General features: G+C 43.4%; 1 protein-coding gene across 1 annotated transcript in view; it reads right to left on the bottom strand.

Annotated features, from left to right (window-relative positions):
* The window catches only part of LOC124805276 (bumetanide-sensitive sodium-(potassium)-chloride cotransporter-like), a 197,160-nt gene that overhangs the window by 28,337 nt on the left and 154,483 nt on the right, over nucleotides 1-14,340 (bottom strand). The window contains exon 17 of the mRNA XM_047265788.1: nucleotides 2,147-2,304. Coding sequence (XP_047121744.1) covers nucleotides 2,147-2,304 — 158 coding nt within the window. The remainder of the gene's footprint in view (nucleotides 1-2,146; nucleotides 2,305-14,340) is intronic.

The following is a 14,340-nucleotide window of genomic DNA, read 5'->3' as shown; positions in this document are numbered from 1 at the left end:
GCCTCATTACATTTACATTTCATAGACTGTGAAGATGACTGGCTCATGATTGGCAGTGTTTTCGATGGCACACTCCTTCCAACTGTGGGCCCCTTCACAAGGGGGCACATCTCTCTGACATCCGACAGAAGGACCAATCAGAAATTTTAGACGGTTGCAGCTCAGGCAAACACCACTCTCTGGGCCTGGCCTGTACCAGGGGCTACATGCAAATGCTAACTGTCGACCCGGGCCTGGGAATTACACATTACTCTGTCACCTGTTATATGTCAGACACATGGGCCGGCCTTCAGGAATGCATAGGGAGGAGACAAAAAAAATTAAAAAGGAACCTCAAATGCTGAAGCGCAATGCAGAGAGGAAGCGCAATGCAGAAAGGAAGCGCAATGCAGAAAGGAAGCGCAATGCAGAAAGGAAGCGCAATGCAGAAAGGAAGCGCAATGCAGAAAGGAAGCGCAATGCAGAAAGGAAGCGCAATGCAGAAAGGAAGCGCAATGCAGAAAGGAAGCGCAATGCAGAAAGGAAACGCAATGCAGAAAGGAAACGCAATGCAGAAAGGAAACGCAATGCAGAAAGGAAACGCAATGCAGAAAGGAAACGCAATGCAGAAAGGAAACGCAATGCAGAAAGGAAACGCAATGCAGAAAGGAAACGCAATGCAGAAAGGAAACGCAATGCAGAAAGGAAACGCAATGCAGAAAGGAAACGCAATGCAGAAAGGAAACGCAATGCAGAAAGGAAACGCAATGCAGAAAGGAAACGCAATGCAGAAAGGAAACGCAATGCAGAAAGGAAACGCAATGCAGAAAGGAAACGCAATGCAGAAAGGAAACGCAATGCAGAAAGGAAACGCAATGCAGAAAGGAAACGCAATGCAGAAAGGAAACGCAATGCAGAAAGGAAATGCAGAAAGGAAACGGGAGCGAAAAACAGTGGTGAGACTGTTCTTACATCAGCGACAGACAATGCCGAACATTCGCAATAACACCCCAGATATGTTCCACAAGGAAGGAGAAAAAGAGTAGCAAGAGGACAGACATGCAGCATGGGAGGGAAAAGATGCTGCAAATGCTGGGGCCCTGTGGTAGGCAAGCATGAACCCGCCAAAGAGTGGTGAGCCCATGGGGGAGCAGTGCATGATGGGAGTGGCGACTGTGTGGGGGTAAGGAGGAGGCTGGTGTGGGGAGGGGGAGGGATGGTACAGTAGGGGTGGCAGACTGTGAAGTGCTACAGGTTAGCTGGATGGCAGAGAAGAGGAGAGGGGAGGGGGAGTAGCAGAAAAGTAGATTGTAAAAAGACTGGGTTTGATGGAGGAATGATGGCTGTGTAGTGGTGGAATGGAAACAGGGAAGGGGCTGATTGGGTGAGGACAGCGACTAATGAAGGTTGAGGCCAGGAAGGTTACGGGAATGTAGGATGTATTGCAGGGAAATTCCCACCTGTGCAATTCAGAGCTGGTGTTGGTGAGGACCGATATGGCACAGGCTGTGAAGCAGTCATTGAAATACAGGATGTTATGTTTGGCAGCGCATCCAGTTTGTCGGTGGCCAATCATGAGAACAGACAGCTTGTTGGTTATCATGCCCACATAGAATGCAGCACAGTGGTTGTAGCTCAGCTTGTGGATCACATGACTGATTTCACAGGTAGCCCTGGCTTTGATGGGATAGGTGATTTTTGTGACCAGACTGGAATAGGTGGTGGTGGGAGGATGTATGGGACAGGTCTTGCATCTACGTCTATTACAGGGATATGAGCCACGAGGTAAGGGGGTTAGGAGCAGGGGTTGTGTAAGGATGGGCGAGTATGTTCTGTAGGTTCAGTGGATGGTGGAATACCACTGTGGGAGGGGTGGGAAGGATTGTTTGAATATATGGAACATTTATTTTTGAAGCACAATATTTGTTACAGAAATCAAAGATCCTTAACAGACATTAAAGCTGCCATTTCCATTTATGTTTCATAAGTCTCAATTTGCTTCCCTTGTTAGTCAGATATATTCAACACAAAAGCCTTTGGGAAAAATTATACAGAAACAAACATGCTGTAGAGACACATTAATCTTTTGCCTGTACTTTTATCCTACACAAGTGCTTTCCTTATTTTACTTCATCAACCCACTACCAAGTATTTACACATCACTTACCACCATCTCCAGTATTATGATTATTCTCAGCCAATTTAAAGCCACTAATGAGCTCATTGAAGAAAGCATATGTTGATTCCTGCGGTTTTCTTGTTATATCTGTTATTACTTTCACATCTGAGTAATCAATTCGAAATTTTGCCAGCAAGCTTGCCATACTGTAAATATAACAAACGTAATGTATTTTAGAAGTTGAAATTTTTTGTTCATCATATAAAACATGTAATTAGCAAATGACTGTTCTGCAGCACAATAACTGAACATTCACAATTCTTCACTAGCACATAACACTATTCTGAAGTACATACAAATAATCTGAATCAAAGTGTCTTTTAATGTTTCCACCTCTTCCTTTGTAAACTAAAAACCTATCACGCTAACTTGCCTGTGAAACATTTGTATAGGAAAGGACCTGTTTGTGAGTATTATAGCAATATCTTAAACTTCTCAAGATCTGCCACAAAAGCTATTCTAAACTTTATTGATCTACACAAACTTATTGATCTATATAAACATTTCTCAAAATTTTAATTATATACTTTTATCAATTTTGTACCTCAGAAACAGGGATGGTTTTATTATGACAAAAATGAAAAATAACAATAATTTGTTAAGGAAGATTTTATGTAGTCTGCACATTATTTCCAGCTCTAATTTAACCAATTTACACCAGTGCTGCAAACAGTGTCAGTTGAAGCCTAGAATAATAGTAATTGTGTAGACCCCACAGCAAACAACTGTACTATTAAATCAGTTTTCTTGAAAGAGAGCTTTTCAATTTAATTTGTACCCAGGATTGCATAGGCCAATTTTCAAGCTCCATCCCCTCCCCCACAATTTTCTTGCCCTTTCATCCTTGCAGGGTAGTTTCAAATCAACCAACCCATAAAGTAGAAGTATAGCCTCTGCAGTGATCAGTTCAGCATAAATTATGCAACACCAGTGCACTGAAAATAGATTCAACATTAAAATTGACTTATTTAGACTGTTTCTTTAACACTTGCTGTGGTCGGCTCCCCCCCTCCCCCCCCCCCCCCCCAAAAAAAAAAAAATTGAAATTATCTTATTCATCCTCCTCCTCAATACTTTCCCTTGCTGTTGTTGTTGTTGTTGTTGTTGCGGTGGTGGTGGTGAGTCCGGAGGTTGATTTGATATAGCTCTCCATGCTAGTCTACCCTGCAAAAGTATTAAACAGTGGAAAATCCAGGATGGAATGTAACAATATTATGAAACGGAAAGTTGCAACTCACCATATAGTGGAGATGCTGAGTCACAGATAGGAACAACAATAAGACTTTCATAAATAAGCTTTCAGCCAATGAGGCCTTTGTTGAAAATAGACGACATGAATGCACGCGCGCACACACACATGCACACAAATATGCAACCCTCACACACATGACTCACTGCCAGCTGAAGCCACACTGGAAGTTTCTTCATTTCTGGGCAATTACTGCAAATTACATCCATTTTAACCCACTTGGAGTACTTAAGCCTCCCCCCCCCCTCTCCCTCTCCCTCCCTCTCCCTCCCCCTCCCTCCCTCCCTCCCCCTCCCTCCCTCCCTCCCTCCCTCCCTCTCCCTCCCTCCCTCTCCCTCCCTCCCTCTCCCTCCCTCCCTCCCCCTCCCTCCCTCCCCCTCCCTCCCTCCCTCCCTCCCTCTCCCTCCCTCCCTCTCCCTCCCTCCCCCTCCCTCCCTCCCTCCCTCTCCCTCCCTCCCTCTCTCTTCCTCCCTCCCTCTCCCTCCCTCCCTCTTCCTCCCTCCCTCTCTCTCCCTCCCTCTCTCTCTCTCTCTCTCTCTCTCTCTCTCTCTCTCTCTCTCTCTCAGCTTTTTTACCTGCCTCATTTCTGATCATTACTAAATCACCTCAGGATGTGCTCTATCAACCAATCTTTTCTTTTAGTCAAGTTGTGCTTTAGAGCTTTTTCTTCCAAGTTCAATACAGTACCTCTCCAGTAAACAATCTAAACATTTAATCTTCAGTTTTATTCTGTGGCACTGCATTTCACTTCCATACAAGTCTACGCTCTACAAAAATGTCGTCGTTGTGGTCTTCAGTCCAGTTCAACAACTGGTTTGATGCATTTCTCTATGCTACTCTGTCCTGTGCAAGCCTTTTCATCTCCTTATAATGGCTGAAACCTACATCCCTCTGAATCTGCTTACTGCATTCATCTCTTGGTCTCCCTCTACTATTTTTACCCCACACGCTTCCCTCCAGTACTAAATTGGTGATCCCTTGATGGCTTAAAATGTGTCCTATCAACCGATCCCTTCTTTTTGTCTGGTTGTACCACAAATTACTCTTCTCCCCAGTTCTATTCAGTACCTACTCATAAGTTATGTGATCTACCCATCTAATCTTCAGCATTCTTCTGTAGCACCACATTTCAAAAGCTATTCTCTTCTTGTCTAAGGTGTTTACTGTCTATGTTTCACTTCCATATAAATACTTTGAGTAAGGACTTCCTGATACTGAAATCTATACTTGATGTTAACAAATTCCTCTTCTTTAGAAATGCTTTTCTTGCCATTGCCAGTCTACATTTTAAATCTGTCCTACTTCGACCATCATCAGTCGCTTTTTTCCCAAATAGGAAAACTCATTTGCAACTTTAAGTTTCTCATTTCCTAATCTAATTCCGTCAGCATCACCTGATTTAATTCAACTATCCTCATTTTGCTTTTGTTGATGTTCATCTTACATCCTCCTTTCAAGACACTGTCCATTCCATTCAACTAATCTTCCAAGTCCTTTGCTGTCTCCGACAAAATTGCAATGTCATCAGCAAATCTCAAAGTTTTTATTTCTTCCCCCAGGACTTTAATTCCTACTCTGAATTTTTCTTTTGTTTCCTTTACTGCTTGCTCAATAAACAGTTGTCACCTGTTCCATGTCCTCAGAACGTTGCAAGTGTCAGTCGTGGTCAGAACAATATTCTGTGTTGTTGTGTGTTCGTTATGTCACAGCTAAATGAATTCAAACATGGCAGATTGTTGGTGTTTGTATGGTAAGTGATTTTATATCCAAGGTAGCCGAAGTGTTGGGTGTTTCAAGAGAGGGTTTGATGATGATCTGGACAAGCATATCGTGATATTCCATGAGCCCCAGGCTAATCCCACAGTACAGTGTTTACACAGCTCGCATCATTCATGACTAGTTTTGTGAGCACAAGGATGGATAGCCCTATCTCTTCTGGCTGCTACAGTCACCAAATCTTGATATTATTGATGATGATGGGTGGTGATATTTTTGATGTGGGACATTTAGCATCATGGTCAACAGTGCCATAATGATAGATCAGCATGTCATTCTTGTGTGTGTGGAGGGGGGGGGGGGGGGGGTTGGATGGCATGGGCTGTTCCCACATGCAGAATAGTTTATAGTACATTAACACATAAATGTATGCCTTCCCTCCCCAGCACTTAAGAGATGAGGCGCGACAGTTCACAAAATTTAAGAACTCATGTGACAATGTAACACTGGTATCAGTGTTGGCGAGGATGGCTGGCAGGCAGACATACAGCCAAACCAAGGACTGCCCTGAGCCAGTATATAAGACATGTAGTGAAAATATGTGGAATCAAAACCACACACCACAAACTTCACAGAATTGTGGATCCTCTTGCTGGATGAGTAAACTGTGCGTTAAAGAACAAAGTCCTGTGCGCAGTTTGCTGGACAGCACTTTCTGCCATGGTGAGGTTGGCACGAAGTCAGCCAGGACTGTGTGGTTGGTCAAAGAGAGTGCAGTTTGTTTTCCACCACCAACAATTCAGTTTCCCCCCTTAAGCATGATTCGTCTGTCAGACAATGAGATGATAACATGCAAGGAGATGGCATATCAACACACAACACCATCCCAACATGCTTCTTTAGCTGGTGTGTCACCTATATCATTTTCCTGTACCCCTATACTCTTATCTTTGTGTGGTATCATTTGCCAAAAGCTTGTTTCAGTATCTCTGACCATTTATGAGATCTGAGGGATTTATTAATATTTTATTCTGGTTTTTTCACTGACGCGTGTGTTCATGACAGAGCCCTATACATACATTCCATTTGCTTGACACTGGAGACAGATAACAATATCATGCTACGTTTAAAGAATAATTAAATATGTTATCTAAATTTCAGACGCAGCTACATACGATCAACACACACTTAAGGCAAGTTCATGGCTACCCATATTTTTACTACAAACTAAGAATTTTGCACATTAGTTTCCCTAACATTGAAATATCACATTAACTATGACCATTAATGAAATGATAGGCAGTTCATTACGAAGCTCATGAATGAAGCTGGAAGTGAGAATCAGAGTTTATTCGTGAATAGTTTCCTTAAAATCCTTTGAGAAAGATTGCAGATAGGCCAGCTTGCCATTCACGCACAATGAGCTTGAAGGGTTCCACATTCAGCACAAGCTGGCAACTATGCCACCCACCAGTTGCTGCGTTCTAAACTGTCAAAAGTTGTAACTAATTTTAAATGCACTATACCTTTCCTGTCTGCATCAAGCATAAAATCACTTTGAGCCTCTGAAGACGCCAGAGCCACTGTTTGCTCTGTCCCTGGCCATGTAGATCTTTGACACAGTCTGTAGTATTTATCCCAAATGGCTTGTTCACATGGGGTTGATTTCTGAATAGCTGCTCAAAACGGGTGTGTGACCACTGCACTAAATGATAATGACTAAGGCAATGCCAAGATTTTCAGGGCCTGTTGAGCCAGAATGAGATGACACCTAATCCAGAGTAGTCTATCAGTCTGTGCACAAATGCACTTAACTGGTCTGATCCAAAAGGCTCCAGCCAATATCCGAATGCCATCATGGTAGACTGCGTCTAATATCTTGGGGTAGGAATAGGCATGGTAATGGATTGTGTTTGTGGTGTTCCTGTATTTTTGTCCACCCTGTGTATCTTCTAATTTCAGTGTCTCATGTCCTAATTAATTCACCAAGCATCACCTGATTTAATTTGACTGCATTACTCTTTTTTACTTTAATTTATATTTATCTTACAAGCTAATTTGAAGACACCATCCATATGTTGTCTTCTCATGCACCACTGTAAGAGATCCTCCTCCTGCTGCTACATCAAGGATGACTGTGCTACCAGTTTGTGGTGTTTCAGGTGCCATCGCACTGTTCATGTGGATAGTTGTTTTTCTCCAAAGAAGCCCATTTCCTGACTCAAGGAGTGTGACATGTACGATCCCGCACAACCGAGGGAAAATATTTTCGTTCTCCTGGATGCGAACTGCAGGGGAAAGGGGGGGGGAGGGAGGGTTGGCATAGAGATGAGTACTGCCATCCTGAATCCTCCTATTCCCTTTGTACATGACAATCATGGGATCCAAACCACTGGAAGCAGCAGTTATCACAGATGAAGAACTGTAGTTTTGATTTCTCTTTCTGTCATGACACAAACAGCCATCATTCAAATGTTATTTCTGGATGACAAACTGGAGTCATGATCTTTATGTACAGAACGTAGATGTCATTATTCCCTTCTACTCTATGTGGTTGTGTTGAAATCTTAGTCATGCCACTTTCACATTTTTTTGCACTGTCTTCATCTGCTGCTATTCAAACAGACTACAGTCTAGTTGTTTCCAGAGAGGTATGTGAATTGCTATGATCTGTTTGTAATTGCAAGAGGAAGCTCATTTATCAAGCTTGTCTTAACTGCAAAACCGACACCGCATATGGAATGATCTCTTTGTCTTTCCCTTTTTGAAAGAGTATTATCCTGTTGCACTCACTGGTCCTCCTATCATAAGACAACCTGCTTTCTCTCAGTGCAGCAACATGAATCTTAAGGGATTCTTATTTATATGGTAGAAGACCTGTTATTCTTCCTGGTCGGTCATTTCTACCTATGACATCCAGCAGTTTAATTAAATTTCATATGGCAAGTTTCATCCCAATTTAACTGTTAATTGGTGTTATCATGTGGGTGTGGTTGAATGCTTAACCTGACAATATTTAGCCTCCATGTCACATGAAAAGGGCAGTGGTATGCGATAAAAAGTATTTGGAAACCTATTACTGGACATTAATATAGGATGTGTCCATCCTTTGGCTTTATGACAGATTCAACTCTGTTGTGGACAGGTGTCTGAATGTCTGAAGAAATGGCAGCCCATTCTGGATGCTACGGTCTGGAGCAAAGTCAACATTCTAACTCATTCCGAAGGTGTTCCATTGGATTCAGGTTGGGACTCTGGGCATGTATGCCAATTTCAAGAATGTTGCTGTCCCCAAACCAGTGACTCACAGATGGTGATTTATGACAAAGTGTAATCTCATGCTGATAGAATCATCTCTCTGCTGTTCCTCTATTGTACGCAGTTCACTATTGTGTTAGATGTATTCATATCCTTCCACATTTAGTGCTATCTTAAACACAGCAAAGGGACCACTTCCTAACCATGAGAAACGCCCCCTCCATACCCTAATACCACCGCCACCGCCACAACAACTACTACTACTACTACTACTACTACTACTACTACTATGTACTTCATTGTTTGCGATGTATAGGATTGCAAATACTTTGTCCAGGCATTCGTCAATGCCAAACTATTTTGTTGAATTGCTACAGGGTATAGCATGATTCGTCACTCCAAATCACTTATTTGCAGTCATGTACTGTTCAGTACACCACCTCAAATGTTGTTTAGCACTGACTACAGGAATGTGTGGCTTATGAGGAGCCGTTCAATCATTGTACCCCATTCTTTTTGACTCCGGAGACACACCAACTGTGCTAGCTGAACTGCTGGTAGCACTTTGGAACCCATGAGTGATTCCTTCCGCTGATTTCATGTGACTTTACAATCTTCCATAATACTAGACTGTACCTGTCATCCAGTACGCGAGTCTGCTAGGTGTTGGGTTAACTGTGATTGTTCCTTCATATTTCCGCTTCTCAGTCACATCACCAGTAGTAGACTGATAGCTTTAGAAAAGCTGAAATGTCCCTGATGTATTTGACATGCAGGTGACCTCCAATGAGTAGTCCATGGTGAAAGTTACTGAGCTCTCATGACAATAGTTCAGCTGTTACTGCTTCTCTGACAACATAATACTCCTCGCCTCCCTTTCTATTGGCAGTCTGCCTTTCTTGAGATCTAGTGGTCAATTCCATACTGCATAGGTTTATGCAGATACTTTTGGCCAGATAACTTGTCTGCTCAGGCACAGATGCAGGACTATATTTCAAGGTGTAGACTACCTCAGCTTATCAAAAAGTTACCCACAGAGACTGTTGGTTGGTTGGTTGATTGGGGTTGAAGGGATCAAACAGCAAGGTCATCAGTCCCTTGTTTCAAATGTGGTCCATTCAGACAGTTTGACATTTCAGAAAAGTCAGAACGATAAAATGGAAAAGGCTAAAAAACAAAAGTGCAGTCATGTCATCAGTGGTAAAAAATAAATGAGGGAAGTCAGCAAGAGAGCAACCCCAGGGCTATGCTAGAGGCAGGAAATATGCCACCTATGAAGCAATAGAACCAAGACCATGTGCTATTTAAAAGCGCTCAACTGCTAGAATGTAGAAGTGCGTATGGGAAAAGGAGACTATCTAATTCTAAAAAGTGATAAAAACAGAGTAAAAGGAAAGAAAAGAGCATTTCGGCCAGAGAGGGGAGTCGGGAATCCCCAAACACAGCTTAAAGTGGGAGATGCCCCAACCCTCAATGCCCTGCCCCAACACCAGAGTGAGAATACAAACCTCAAAAATACAAACCTCAAAAATACAAACCTCAAAAATACAAACCTCAAAAATACAAACCTCAAAAATACAAACCTCAAAAATACAAACCTCAAAAATACAAACCTCAAAAATACAAACCTCAAAAATACAAACCTCAAAAATACAAACCTCAAAAATACAAACCTCAAAAATACAAACCTCAAAAATACAAACCTCAAAAATACAAACCTCAAAAATACAAACCTCAAAAATACAAACCTCAAAAATACAAACCTCAAAAATACAAACCTCAAAAATACAAACCTCAAAAATACAAACCTCAAAAATACAAACCTCAAAAATACAAACCTCAAAAATACAAACCTCAAAAATACAAACCTCAAAAATACAAACCTCAAAAATACAAACCTCAAAAATACAAACCTCAAAAATACAAACCTCAAAAATACAAACCTCAAAAATACAAACCTCAAAAATACAAACCTCAAAAATACAAACCACTTTCACGGAGGAAACTGAGAACCAGTTCGACCATCTAGGAATCGTCAGCCAACATTAAAGGTAAGGTGCGGGGAAGTCTGTACTTAGTACACAGAGCCAAAAGAAGGGGGCCATTCCACCAAAATGTGGGCTACTGACTGGAAGGCTCCACAACCACAAAGCGGAGGTGGCTCTTTACGCAAAAGAAAACCATGGATCAGCCTGGTATGGCCAATGTAGAGACGACACAGGGTGGTTGAGACCTTTCGGGAGAGGCACAAGGAAGAACATAATGGGACTGGTGTCACCTTAATCGCACGAAGTTTATTAGACAAGGAGGTAGCCTCCCAAGAGTTGGCCCATGATTGTGCGAAGTGGAATTTGATGTGAAGCCGTAAATCCGCTGCAGGAGGGGTTACAGAGAACGGGGGTAAGTGACTGCTCCCCCAGCCAAACGATAAGTAAGCTCATTACCTGGAATACCCATGTGGCCGGGGACCCAAAGGAAGTCAACGGAACAAACAGCACGGTGGAGATCAGCGAGATGGTCATGGATGGCCGAGACCAAGGTGTGGCAGGAAAAACACTGGTCAATAGCCAGAAGGCCACTCATTGAGCCCCTACATATCAAAATGTGGTTATGTTGGGACTGTTTAATAAAGATAGAGGCCTGGGAAATTGCCATCAATTCCGCAATAAACACCCCACATGTAGATGGCAGGAGATGATTTTCCGTGCCAACAGAGGACGTGAAGGCATATCCCACACAATCAGCAGATTTAGAGCCATTGGTGTAAAAAAACAACAGCATCCTGAAACTCCCATAAAATTTGTCGGAAGAAACAATGGAACACCATCGGAGGAATGGAATCTTTTGTACCTCGGCGGAGATCCATCTGAATTTGGGGCCAAGGACATAGCCAAGACCATGGGGGGGAGGGGGGGGCGTGTGGTGTTGCGGAGGGAGTGTGGGAGACAGAACAAAGAAGGAAGCTGAAAATCACAGCGAAGAGACACAAGGCGGAGCCAAACTGGTGAACCCGCTTGAGGGTGGGAATCAGGTGAGTGACATCCATAGTCTGGGAACAGGATAGACTAGGAAGGATGAGTGGGAGAGGAACAGACAGTGATTGCATAAGAAACCAGTAGCTGGGACCGCCAAACAGAAAGGGGGGGGGGGATCCCAGCTTCAACCAGGAGACTATCAACAGGGCTAGTAGGGAAGGCACTGGTGGCCAAACGGATAACACGATGGTGGACCGGATCCAGCAGGTGTAGTGTGGAAGGAGCAGCTGAACCATAAACTTGACAACCATAGTCCAAGCGAGGCAGCACTAAAGCCTGATAAAGGCGGAGAAGGATGGAGCAGTCCGCACCCCAAGAGGTGTGGGGAAGGAAGCGAAGGACATTGAGTTTACAGAAACATCCTACCTTCAGAAGTCTGATATGAGGCAGCCAGGTGAGCTTGTTGTCGAAAAGAAGACCCAGGAAACGAAACTGTGGGACCATAGGTAACTGCTGTGCATCAAGACAGAGCTCCGGATCGGGGTGGATCGTAGTACAGCGACAGAAGTGGGCCACCCGCGATTTTAAAGGAGATAATTGAAACCCGTGTGAGAGGGTCCATGCAAAGGCACACCGTATAGCTCCCTGGAGCTGCTGCTCTGCAGAGGCCATTGAAGAGGAACTAACCCAAATGCAAGAATCATCCACATACAGAGCAGGAGCAACCAAAGGACCGATGGAGGCCACAAGTCCATCGATAGCAATGAGGAAAAGAAGTACACTCAATACAGAACCCTGTGGGATGCCATTCTCCTGGGTCCGTGGAGAACTAAAAACAGTACCAACCCGAACCCTGAACGACCAGTGGAACAGGAACTGGCAAATAAAAATCGAGAGTGGGCCCCGAAGACCCCACTGATGAAGTGTAAGTAAGATGTGATGGCACCAAGCCGTGTCATCGGCCTTGCGAAGGTCGAAAAATACTGCAACCAAATGGCGGCACTGGGAAAAAGCCTGCCGAACTGCGGATTCCAAGCAAAGTAAATGATCGATCGGAGACTGTCCCTATTGGAAACCACACTGGTAAGGGGACAATAGATCCAGAGATTCGAGGACCCAATTGAGCCGACAGGCTACCATTCGTTCAAGTAACTTGCAAACAACCTTTGTCAGATTAATTGGCCGATATCTTTCGACAAACAGGTGATTCTTACCAGGCTTAAGGACAGGAACCATGATGCTATCCCTCCACTGAGAAGGGAAGTCACCCTAGAGCCAAATACGGCTAAACACCTGGAGAAGATGTTGCCGTTGTGGAGCACTGAGATGTTGAAGCAGTTGGTTATGAATAGAGTCTGGGCCAGGGGCCACGTCATGAGAAGAAGAAAGTGCAGAAAGAAGTTCCCATTCAGTAAAAGGTTCGTTGTAAGATTCTGGCTGACAAGGGGTAAAACATAAGGCGGAAGCTTCGGTCTGCAAGTTTCGGGCGAAGGAAAGCAGCCAGATAGGAGGCTGATGCTGTTGCAAAATGGGTTGCAAGATGTTCCGTGAGAATCAATGGGTCCATGCAAAGGTCATCTGGGAGGTGAAGGCCTGGGAGGGTGGAGTGCCCATGGCAACCTTGGTGAGGGCGAAGTGTAGCCCATGTCCGTGACATAGGGACAGTAGATCCGAGGGAAGAAACAAAGCGTTCCCAACACATCCATTTCCTCTGTTTGATTAAGTAACAGGCTTTAGTGCAAAGGCATTCGAAGGTAATAAGGTTGGCAATGGATGGGTGCCTCTTGTTGTTGTTGTTTTGTTGTTGTTGTTGTTGTTGTTGTCTTCAGTCCTGAGACTGGTTTGATGCAGCTCTCTATGCTACTCTATCCTGTACAAGCTTCTTCATCTCCCAGTACTTACTGCAACCTACATCCTTCTGAATCTGCTTAGTGTATTCACCTCTTGGTCTCCCTCTACGATTTTTACCCTCCACGCTGCCCTCCAATGCTAAATTTGTGATCCCTTGCCCCTCAGAAAAAGTCCTACCAACCGGTCCCTTCTTCTTGTCAAGTTGTGCCACAAACTTCTCTTCTCCCCAATTCTATTCAATACCTCCTCATTAGTTATGTGATCTACCCATCTAATCTTCAGCATTCTACTGTAGCACCACATTTCGAAAGCTTCTATTCTCTTCTTGTCTAAACTATTTATCGTCCATGTTTCACTTCCATACATGGCTACACTCCATACAAATACTTTCAGAAATCTATACTCGATGTTAACAAATTTCTCTTCATCAGAAACACTTTCCTTGCCATTGCCACTCTACATTTTATATCCTCTCTACTTCGACCATCATCGGTTATATTGCTCCCCAAATGGCAAAACTCCTTTACTACTTTAAGTGTCTCATTTCCTAATCTAATTCCCTCAGCATCACCCGACTTAATTCGACTACATTCCATTATCCTTGTTTTGCTTTTGTTGATGTTCATCTTATATCCTCCTTTCACTACACTGTCCATTCCGTTCAACTGCTCTTCCAAGTCCTTTGCTGTCTCTGACAAAATTACAATGTCATCGGCGAACCTCAAACTTTTTATTTCTTCTCCATGGACTTTAATACCTACTCCGAATTTTTCTTTTGTTTCCTTTACTGTTTGCTCAATATACAGATTGAGCAACATCGGGGACAGGCTACAACCCTGTCTCACTCCCTTCCCAGCCGCTGCTTCCCTTTCATGCCCCTCGACTCTTGTAACTGCCATCTGCTTTCTATACAAACTGTAAATAGCCTTTCGCTCCCTTTATTTTACCCCTGCCACCTTTAGAATTTGAAAGAGAGTATTCCAGTCAACATTGTCAAAAGCTTTCTCTAAGTCTACAAATGCTAGAAATGTAGGTTTGCCTTTCATTAATCTATTTTCTAAGATAAGTCGTAGGGTCAGTATTGCCTCACGTGTTCCAACATTTCTGCGGAATCCAAACTGATCTTCGCTGAG

Source organism: Schistocerca piceifrons, chromosome 7 (genome assembly GCF_021461385.2).
Source record: "Schistocerca piceifrons isolate TAMUIC-IGC-003096 chromosome 7, iqSchPice1.1, whole genome shotgun sequence".
Taxonomy (NCBI): domain Eukaryota; kingdom Metazoa; phylum Arthropoda; class Insecta; order Orthoptera; family Acrididae; genus Schistocerca; species Schistocerca piceifrons.
The sequence above is the reverse complement of the archived record's forward strand: the minus strand, read 5'-3'. Positions and strand labels throughout refer to the sequence as shown.